The sequence below is a fragment of the Rhopalosiphum maidis genome, chromosome 2 (assembly GCF_003676215.2).
Source record: "Rhopalosiphum maidis isolate BTI-1 chromosome 2, ASM367621v3, whole genome shotgun sequence".
Classification (NCBI taxonomy): Eukaryota; Metazoa; Arthropoda; class Insecta; order Hemiptera; family Aphididae; genus Rhopalosiphum; species Rhopalosiphum maidis.
The window spans coordinates 75,658,612-75,670,760 of record NC_040878.1 but is presented as its reverse complement, the minus strand read 5'-3'; the positions used below and the strand labels follow the sequence as shown (position 1 = coordinate 75,670,760).

Here is a 12,149-nt window from a genome sequence, read left to right as displayed (position 1 = left end):
TTAAATATTTGAATCAGATAAACTGAACGACCGAAATAAAAATAATGGTCATGTGCTCGGTAAAAACTCACTAAATCGTTATAGATTACTGCAGTCGGGATTGAAAAAATTGTCTTTTTTTCTCAACAAAAATAATATATAAAAAATCCCCCCGTACACTTATTTCCGAGTTCCCCATCACCACCACTAGGTCAAAAGAACTTGGTTCGAAAGCGGATAAAAACGTCATTGAACGAATCGGCCAAAGGAAACGGTCATTCAAATCAAACGAGAGTATTAAAGGCTGGCATTCTTCTTCTTTGAAGGTCCGAATCAATTCCGATCGGTTGAATGAGATAAAAGTTCCAAAGTCCAGTAATATAGTTTCTTACCCTTCGTCCCCAATACATGTATATAAATATATATATTTTTTTTTCATTCGGAAAGTTTTTTTTTTTTCTCCGCGAATCGGAGGGGCCCGACTAAAACAAATTACACTAATGGACTGAGCCGTGTAGCTCAGTCAGCAGATCTCGTATAAGATAATACGGACCGGGAGAATGATAGAGAAAATAAGAGAGTGGATAGAGTTTTACAAAAGACCATCTGTATAGAGAAGCTAAGATAACCGTTTATGGTGTCGAAAAAGACGCGCCCTAGATGAATGCCCTTTGAACGATAACTTGAAAGACTTCTTTACTGTCCAGATGTGACGACGATTCATTAACGAGTCCGATCGATAGCCGGAAAATTCAACGTGACAAACATAATCATAAGTACATATCATATATTATGTTACAGTGTTTATGAAATTGCATAGTTTTATCTTTTGATGTTTTCTTGACTATACCTTATATAATACATTAATTTAAAACTATACAACGTAATTCCACTATGGCGTTTAGTATAATCATACATTAATTTGATGTGTTTAGTTAATAATATTACGTATAGTTTTTTTTTTTTTTTTGTTATAATTAATTTGAATATTTATATGATCCAAATCTTATAACTTCATCGCTGTGGTTCGTGTGTGTTATATATTTAAATTCACAGTATATTGAATACAGCGTATAATAATATGATTAACAAAATAAAATCATTTTTGTATTGTCTCGTTCGCGTTCTGTGTAATATTACAAATTCCAATGAAATTCACGGAAGACGAAATTCGAATATTATATTATTTCGTCTCGATATTATTTTCCTACTGTTCCTTCGTTATATCGATATATTTTTTTCTCCGCTTTTTCTCGCATCTCATTTTTATGTTTTCTCCCCCATATCCGGGTCATATCTCGAAAAATAATATATCCGTTATGCCACGCGCTTCCAGCCACCTGGCTCGTTAATCTTCCGGCCAACAACACGCGATTACACATACAGCACCGTATATAATCTACAATCCCTCCTCTCCCCGCTCCGTTTCACCGTAAATATAATGCAATATATATATATATATATATATGTATGTATAGGGAGTGCTATTTTTTTCCCCTTTTCGTTCATACACACACGTGTATATATATATTTCTTTCTCGGGACCGAAGCTTTTTGCGAAGTCCGATGAAGCCCTATTGTTTTACGAGAGCACGTACTTCCTCACACGGGAAAAAAACATTGTTACCCGAAAAACGTTATCTGGAACACTACTAGCCACCATTTGTCCATACACACACGCACGCGCGCGCGCGTATAAACAACGAACGGTGAAACTGCCGCTGACTATACTCCACCTCCGTACATACTCGCGCGTGAAGGCAGGTTGAGGTGTAAGGAGAGAGAGGTTTTACGAGCGCCATAAATGAAGGCGTTCAACGGTTATTGTGGACGGGTGGCGAGTCGTGTATAGACATCTTTTAAAATATATACCGCATTGCATTGTGCGTGTTTTGCACCGTAAGGCATAGTCCATATAATATAAAATATATAATATTATTATACACACACATAAACATTTATATATAAATTGTCAGAGGGAAAATAATCCTGTGTGTCACACACTCAGTTTTAAATCCCACGCCGCTGTTGCCACCATAAACACATATGCGCTGTGTTAAGTATAATACGTTTCATGAATTTAATTTAATTTTTAAAAAAATAGCCCTAGACATTGACTAAAAAATATGTTCTGCTCGATAAATTATAATTTATAGATGCTCGAATATCAGGAAATGAGTATGACATAGTATTATACAAACGATTTAAAATAACCTCTTACTGTACACAATATTGTAGGTGTATGCATTAAAGTAGGAATTAATAAATTCATACGACAGACAATGGTTACTTAAAATTTATGTTAGAATACAATCATCTTTGATACACTTCACGATAACTCGGCTATGTTGAGTACACATTTTCCTATTTTACGTAAGAACATAAATTAATTTCAAAATAAATAAATATATCAATCGATTAATTAGACAATTTTAATATGTGAAATAATTAATAGCGAGTTGATATTTCATCAGAATTTCGTACAAGTAATATAATACATTTTCGAACGCTTATATTATGTATTTATGTATTATATTTTTTCTCATTATTTTCGAAATCGAAATAGGTCATTAATATTGACTATCAATAAAATTACACGAGTATTACGAAAAACGATTTGTATCATGTCACCGGCAAAAGTGATAATAATTGAGTTTTACTGCGAGATATGTAATAGTATTAAAATGTATAATATATTCATGTACCTATATATATAAATGTCAAGGTTGCTTTTTTTCATAAACTTAGAATAAAAACTAATGATATGCATATTATATAAGTACTATTATATATTAATTTTACTATTGTTTTATGTATAAACGTATGTATATATATATATATTATATAGGTATGCATTTGGTATAATATTACATCGATAGCGAATCAATCTATCATCACAATTTAAATTTTTTTAATAACAAGTCCAATCATGAAAATATAAATAATGAAAATAATAAAAACCGGCTATGCTTGATTAGTTATGTCATTGTCGTTCAAAAAAGTTGCAAAAATATTCAATAATAATGTATTCCAAAATTTACCACACACTGACTAAAAGCTTTAGAAACATCAAACAACGTGGTAATTGAATATTTGGATATTTCTATACTAAGAGCAACATATTATTATATTTATAAATTCCCACCATTACAAATCACTATAATGCAGTTTATTTAATACAAAGATGATTTATTTTATTTTTTAAATTAACACCCGTGTATATAGGTATATAGGTATAGCTTAAACAAGAAATTACGGTTGTAATCGATCATCATAATGATGGTTTAAACGTATTCAATTTTGAACGAGCCAATTAATAATAATATAAAAAAATATTCTCTCTTTTCGTGTTATTATCGCTAATGTCATCGTTTTAGTCAACGTCGTGTATATATATAAGTCATACATAGATTAGGTATGTAAATATTTATTTATATATTATATAGTATGTTTCCGTCGTCGCTACCAACAGCCATAAAATTTCACAGTCTGGGACCGTACCGCTTGCCCATATAATATATGCCCTCCACCACTAGCCACGCGTATCATAAATCGAAATTTCTCGGGGTACAGGTATAGTCCGAACAATTTATATTATTCCCAAAAACCTACACTCCCACTAACGACTCCGCTTTCAGTAGGATCGGCTCGGTGAGGCCGCGCACTTTGTTACAGCATAAACGAGCGAATGTAAAATATATTACTGGGGAAACTCGTTGCGTAATGAATTCGCCATAAAAAGGTTGATGAGATTCGGAAGAAGTGCTATAAAAAAAAATAAAATAAAAACGGGGGAGAAAGTAAACGGAGCGCAGTTAAAGTTCGCAATGTGTTCAACAGACATTTTCACACTAAGTACCGCCGACAACGTTCGTGCTATGCACGCGAATATATATATATAATATAATACTTACCGCTTTTCTCGCAAAGTGGACGACGCACAGCCGTAAAGTATTCGCGCGTTTAAAATAATTGAGAGATGTGTTTGAGTTTACGTGAAAACTTGTTGAAAAATAACCAATGACGTTCTCATTTGAATTTTCCCCATTTCTTGAACGCGTTTAAAATATCTGTTCACTCGACGACACGAGTTGCCGTCAATCCATTCAATAGCAGCCCCTGATGCGATTACATGACGTACCTACCTAATGCAGGAATTACTCGAATACAATATTATGTGTTATCGGGTCGTTCGTAATAGCACCTACCTCATAATCACGTACAAAAGTTAGACTAATCGTAAAAAATAAAAAAGTATTCAAATTTATTTATTTATAAGTTAGGGGGTAATGGGGGCGGAGTGTAAGGAGCAAAATGTTTCCATCAATTATACGCTATGATTACCGTTAGATGCACACATTGACTACATTAGATATCTACTGCAATATCACAAAAAATAGAAAAATATAAACGCTAACATTTGTGTAATCTTGTAAACCTAAAAAAAAAATGTTCATGGAGTATTCAACTGTCTACCCTTACCACGTTTATGAACTACCTAGTACTTACATGATTTAAGCTTGTAATATTATATAGCAGTGTGGTAGTTGTGCAACACTACAGCTCTGATTATCGCTATACAGATACGTTTCCTATTAGTTCTTCCTCCTCGAAAGAATTATCGAAATTGGACAGTATATTTTATAGTACACGTGCCGATATATTATATAGATAGTAATTGTCCGAGGTCAGCTGTGATTATCTGAAACAATATTAAATTACCTCGTTACACAATCCGCGTGTGTTTAAGAACCATATATAGTTATAATACTCGTAATAATCGAACTGAGTATTGGTATAGCTACTCGATTTCGGATTTCCACACACTCGTTTTTGGAACGAGATGAGCTTAATATATTATTGTAGTTTACAGATGAAATTTAGTTTCTCAAATATTAGGTTTAATCTCAGCTCGTATATAAACAAGTCAAACTTTTCATCGTCGTCATACAAATGTGAAATGTAAGCATCGCGCGAAAATACACAATCCTTTTGTTTGCCCACGTTTGAGATTTTAGAGATTCAGTAAAATACTAAAATACAACACGTACCGTCTTCATATATTTTGTGCGATTTATAACGAAGAACTGTAGCGGGATAAACTCTTAATCTGTCAACGTCACCATATAAACGAATACAGCGGCAAACCGTCAAATCGACGTTAATTTGATGACTGTAAAATTATTATATTGTTAAAAATACAAAAATGTGTAGATGTGTAATGCCTTTAGTTATTTTAAGCGTTTAAAGTAATTAAGTATTACATTTGCAACTCAATAAATCGCAATTTACTCACGTCGCTATATAATGTGTCTTAAGTCTGAAGCAATCGCAAACTCTGGCCCGGCTGACACGTACCTTTTCGATTGTTTTCTGCACCACGTATTATCCATATTTCTCTATTGATTGCAATACACGTCGACCGAATCTCATTACTACGCCCGTTCAATGGGCGACAATGACACATAATTACCCTATTGTATATACACACCGAATTCGCGACGGATGTGTATGTATAGCCGTAACGTCGTACTGTAGTTATGTGCCTACGGAGTGTGTGATTCCTTCAGGCACCACAATAAAACCGTTGCCACCGCAATGCGAGATCCGTGTCGAGACGTTGAGGTAAATCGTCCAACGTTTCCGTCTATCTGGAACGATATGAACATTTGGTTCGGTAAACGTGGAAGAATATATTACGCTTATGCATATATTTCTATCATATATAATATACGTTAGTAGTATTCAGTTGGTGCTCCTTCGTGCGTGAGTGTGTTTAATATAGACACACAATAATACATTATTATGTGCACACGGAAGCTGTAGGTATATTATATGCTCGCGGTTCGTCGGAGCAAACGTCGCCGCTCTCTATATTATATCGTCTTTATTCTCTGTCGCTCTGTCAACAACTGACGATATCCCTCGGTGAATACCTGGAGCGAACGGATTTTTGTTTAAGTGTGTATGTGTGTGTGTGTGTGTGTGTGTGTTTGGCCAAATCAAATTTGGAGATGGCTAACACTCTATAACGAAAAATAAAATATAAATGTCGTCAAAAAATGTACCTAACGATGATAGTAATTATACGTCGGTTTAAAATGTAATGATTAACGAAATATATCTCGTCGAAGCTTACCGTATACTCACGTCATCAAAACATGTATATAAAATATAAAAATATATAAAAATTCATGATAAACGCATAAAATGCAATCGAACTGAATAATGTACGAGTACCATAATAATATTATGGTAATTATTATGTAATTATTGCACTTCACTGTGAATTTGCTGAAGTCGTAGAGTAATATTGTATGCGCTCAACTCTGATAATAAATTAACGTTGACACATGATGTGTTTTATTTTTTACTTTTATATAAAGTCTCAGTTAAAGCTTTATTTTCGTTCTTGAATTTTTTTTTCTCCTTTCACGATTCATATAATTTTGTTATAATTTACGACAGAAAAAATAATAAAATACACAAAAATAAGTTACTTATATATTTTTTTTTATCTAGTACATAATATATAAGCACAATAGTATTTAAAAACTATCAAAATCAGCTGATAACGGATAAATGTTTTAGAATAATATTTAATTATTTGTTTCTATTTACAGTTGGAAGCTCAGAAGACGTTAAGTCAGCAGATTTAAACAAGTTAAATATGTCGAGGCGGTCAAAACCGGTGGCGAAAGCTATGTCTCCCAACAGACAGGGTCCCCAGCAGTGTATCGTAAGTACTTACATATATTTTTATTATACATATTTATTTATGGTTACAAACTGCAAAATCAGCACGATACATGATTCAATTTTATATAAGACCCATTATTTCGCTCTAGTTGTTCATAAATGCGAAAAAACAAAAGCGATAGAAAAAAATAAATCGCTATATTGATCTGGCTTAAAGCAGTAAAGCATATTGAGTAAGGCGGTTTCTTTCTAACTGTAATAACGTTCGAAACCTTCAAACCCATATTACTATTATTATTATAATATTATTATTTGCAAACTAAAAGGTACTCCACCGTATACTCGTTATATACCGTCAGCTATGTAAACAGACAAGAGTGTTATTAACGATAATATTCCCTTATTCCCCTTCCCAATAGTCAAACTCAAAACAGCTTTAAACGAGCACAAAACTTTGTGTATGAACATGACGTTGAACAATAAGACGGTTATATTGTAGTCTTCAGCTCTAGTCATTATATATTATAATCCGAACACACGAATACCCTGAGGTTGATAATCTAAAAATTCAAATTCATCATATTTCACCGTTTAATTATTTCATAGCTATAACAGTACGCCTAATTTATTTATTATTTTTTATTCGTGTAAAAAAAAAAAGCAATCGTTAATCGGAAAAATTGTCGAAAATTGAAAAAGTTTCAGCCGATACAGTGCAACTCGAGCGTAGAAAATATGTTTTAATTAACGTTTTCTCATTAACTGGTATAATCAATTAATCAAGAATGCAACAAATTTCAATAACCCTAGATTAAGTCTGTCACAGTATACACAACATGAACTCAAATTAAACTTCAAATCCAATTTACACAGCTACAATGCAGCGAATAACTTTCTTTAGTAAATAATTGATACACTTTAGATTTTACTACGATTGATTTGCATACAGGCGGCCATTGCGATTGATAGTATATTAATATATTATTAATTTACAGTATATTTTTATTTTAATCAAACAGATTATGTTATCGTGAATAACAGAGATTAGATCGAATCATAATCAAACATTGTTCACCAGTCAAGTTATCTCTTTTCTCATTACGGTTCATAAATCATAATTACGCAACGACTTCTCAGTAACTTCTAAGGACTATTCAACTTTCTCGTAATCCTTGACATAATAATTCTTAAGTTGCAGCGTTACGAATCCCTCGATGACCGCTGTAGATGATTCGCTATATCTTCATCGCAACCAACAGTACCATATTATACCACACAAAAGTTTTCCCGGTATTTTATAAATCACAGATACAAACGAATATTTTGACTGCTAAATTCGGCTTAATCTAAAAAGGGTCGACATACCACGGAGATAATATTTGTAGCGCGAAAGTTTCCTCAACTCGTAAATTATTGTTAACTTCACACACACACACACACACACACACATATATATATATATATATATATTATACTTCCATCAACATTTTTCTCCGAGACACGAAATCATAACAAAGTGAAACAAAAAACTATACAGTATACACTTTCATATCTTATAATATCCACGAAGTATATTTTGTTTATCTGTGCGAAAAATAAGAAATTAAAGTCCGAAACAAAAAGTTTTTTCCACAAAAAAAAAGAAATTTTCCTTCTAATAATTGGATAATTCAATTTCTTCTTTCGTCGTTCGATGGCGTTTGTGCGTCTACAATAAACAAACATAATATAATAATCTTATCTATTCATTTAAATCTAAAGTGGAATATAAATTGTTATTTATCGCGACATTTTGATATTTCGTACCATATAATATGTATTGCATGCACAAGGAAATATTATTGTTCAGACTTAAAAACCTTTTAGGTTCTACCCTATAATACATGTTCGTAACAGCAACGTAACCTGTATTTACTGATAATACTCACTCACTATATAGCATACTCTTGACTATTATAGACTATGCGGTAGGTATTATAATGCTATTTTGTTTTTATTAAAGACGGCACCAATGTAATGTTGTAGAAAGGACGATTTTTTTTTATAATTCCATTATCTTTCAGAGGAACGTTTCACATGTTCTTCAAAGTAGATTTAGACACGTTCGTTTAAAGAAAACAATAAAGAGAAACTTAGAACGTGCTTTACGTACATTTTTTTTTCAGAAGAAATGATAGTTTTCTAGATAGGATCACGAAAGACCGTTTCAGTCTCTGCTATTGTTTAATCCTCCGTCCAAAACCCATTTCATTTTCACCTTGTTTTCACTGGTCTTATTATATTTATTTCCATCTTTTCTTTCAAATAATACCTACGAAACCAAAATCTCCACAAGCAATAAAAACACTGTTTTATACACTTATTTCAAACGTACAGACAATTATTATCAATAATTAAAAAATAATTGAAACTTATTACAAATGAGTCATCAAAGCATTATTTCTATGAATTGATATGAGTTATAAAATCGATTGAAACTCACTATTATATCTCTACACCAACACAATGTAATGATATTAAAACATATTGTTGCTTTCTCCTTCCTCTATATATTTTAACAATATACGTTTTTAAACCATAGAGCTTAAACATAATTACTTAACTCAATATTAATCGAAAATAATATAATTTATACAACTAGTTTGAAACTACATTTAAACTAATTATATTATATATAAGACTTATTTTGAATACGTTATTATTTACTCGATATATTATATTATTTTATTTTTTTTTTTTATTTATAACAATTTAATACAATTACATTACCTATTATTATTATTCAGTAATACATGATTTAATTTTATCAACGAAAAATCTAATTTTTTTAATAAATATACCAGAAAAAGTTTTAATACATATTCAAACTATCATAATATCATAATTAAACTCTTGCATTTATAACGAGCACTTGTAAACAAAAAAATTATATTATTAATTATCCTTGAAAGTATTTTTATGGTTTTCTTTTTTTTGAGTTTATTATAATTCTCATAATAAATATGCGTAAAGAAAATCATTGAGGTAAAAAATTAAATACCTTAGTTAATATATTTAAATTAATAGTATGTTCATTTTTAAATTCAAAAGTCTAATTATTCTATTTGAAAAAAAATTCTTTTTATTGTTCATTTATAACTAAAACTATATGTTGACTCCAATCCAATTAAAATATTTATTAAAAACTGTACACATAATAACTAAAGATATTTTTTTATACAAAGAAATAAAATGTTTGTTAAATATATATTTACTTTTGAAGCATCATATGCACCGTAACATTATATATATTAAAATATTATCTATTTTTTTATACTTTGTTGATAGTTAAATTATCAAATAGCTTCATTCAACATATTATAATAATAAGACATAAGAGTACTTAAGGACTTAATGATGTCATGCTGTTTTTAAATTAAAGTAATTTTGTTTAACTTATTTGATCATTTATACCTAACTTGTATTATCATATTATTTATCATATAATCAATAAACAATCAAAAAGTTTTGTGAGTATAAATATTTTCACCTTAGGTACCATAAATACAAATGTATTCAAAAATTAAAAAAAAATATTTTACAACATGGTGTTAATCGTATTATAATTTTTAGATATAACATTTATAGAATTCGATAGCGATTTAAATGTTTCAATATAAAAAAAAAAGTTTTTATTTATTCCCATTACCTTTGCAATACAATTTTATTATTATTCAAATATAGCTCCACATGAAATCGATGATTGTTGTTTCATACATTCAAGTATAATGTATTTTTTTTTTGTTCCAAAACGTTAGCTTCATAACACGTGTGTTGAATAATAATAACAATCTCATTTTATTACCAACACTTTAATAGTACTTGAACTTTTGTTATCGGTTATGATACCATGACAAACTGTTATAAACATAAACTCATCCATTATAAAACTGCATTTATAGCATTATGTATTTGTATTCTTTAAATTAGTTTATTAACTAAAAAAATAAAAAGTTGTACACTACAGTGATACATCATCAAACAGTGAAAATCTGTTTTAAACATTTTCCGCAGTCATTGACGTTGAATAATTTCGAGTGTCAAACTAAATGAATTGCTAAACATTTCGCCGAGCTAACTGTATTATATGTCTTGTCATATCCACCTCGAAATATCGTCAGTGGCACTTTAACTCACACAACAGCACACAGACCATCCTAACCCATCACACACCTGTTGGCCAATTTCCTCCATACAAACGCTAGGAAGTCGATCATGAACATGTACATCACAACTGCTGGCAAAACTTTTAGAGGTAAAGTCACACATCTGCAGTAGGTATATTGTATAGTGCACCACGACATTTTCTAGAAGTTTATAGTGCGACTTTACGTTGATCAAAAACAAATGTAGAAAAAACCCCTCGGTGACTTTGCAAAATACAAACCAGACTTGGAAGTTTTACGACGTTTAATGTCGAATAAGATATCCAAAACAGGGGAGAGGCAGCTGGGGCTTATAAAATTATACGACAGTACGTATGTATATATATATATATAGTGTGTGTGTGTCTATGTGTGTATAGGTAAAATAACAATAATGAAAGCATATGCGCTGGTGATGCGTACACGTATTATATATATATACAATATTCGAGAAGAGAAGTAATATTTACCGGAATTATTCATCTCCAGAGGCTTTTGTTTCAGAGTTTCGCTCGTTTTCACGCCTATTAGGGTAATAAAATGTTATATAGAATTGAATAGGTTCGGCGAAAATTGTGTGCGGCTGGGTGCAGGTTCTTTTTCGGTATTTTATATTTTTCCAGTGCGAAAAACACATTGCAAAATAAATTTGCCACTCTTAAGTATAATAATATGATATTATTAAATTGGTCGTTGATTAATTTGTATTATTATTTAGTTACGCTCAGATCGTTGTATAATTTTGAATGATTTTAATGTTTTATAACGTTACACAATTAATCATTTTTACATAATACATTTATATACCAATACACACATCAGATAAAGGACTATATGACCTAGGTAAAATATCTAAAATGTCTATCCAAAACTCCACGTAATAATATTTTACCTTATTTTATAAAATAAATATTACGATAGTTAATATATTAAATATATTAACATAAGCAAAATACTTTTTATAAAAAATATTACAATATATATTTGTAAATTGTCAAATTATAATTTATTATTGTAAATTTATTTTACCTAATCAAGTTCATTTTTTATTATCAATAGACCTAATTCAATTAATTGTTAAAATTACATTTTATTATAATGTGTATTAAAACCGAATTGTACATTATTAGTCATGACAAATAGCCTTATCGAGTCGTGTTCTATGAATAACTGCAACCAAATATACTTTAAACAAAACATTTAAGTAATCATAAATGTTATAAACATTACTCTTATTATTCTTACCTCATGCATAAAACGGTATTCGCCCGAAATATCGAAAAAGTA

The 12,149-nt window shown here is 30.4% G+C and overlaps 1 protein-coding gene across 4 annotated transcripts in view; it reads left to right on the top strand.

Annotated features, from left to right (window-relative positions):
- The window catches only part of LOC113552348 (serine-rich adhesin for platelets), a 239,435-nt gene that overhangs the window by 140,874 nt on the left and 86,412 nt on the right, over positions 1-12,149 (top strand). For all 4 annotated transcript variants that reach the window (XM_026955204.1, XM_026955205.1, XM_026955202.1 and 1 more), the window contains exon 5: positions 6,603-6,718. In XM_026955204.1, coding sequence (XP_026811005.1) covers positions 6,603-6,718 — 116 coding nt within the window. The remainder of the gene's footprint in view (positions 1-6,602; positions 6,719-12,149) is intronic.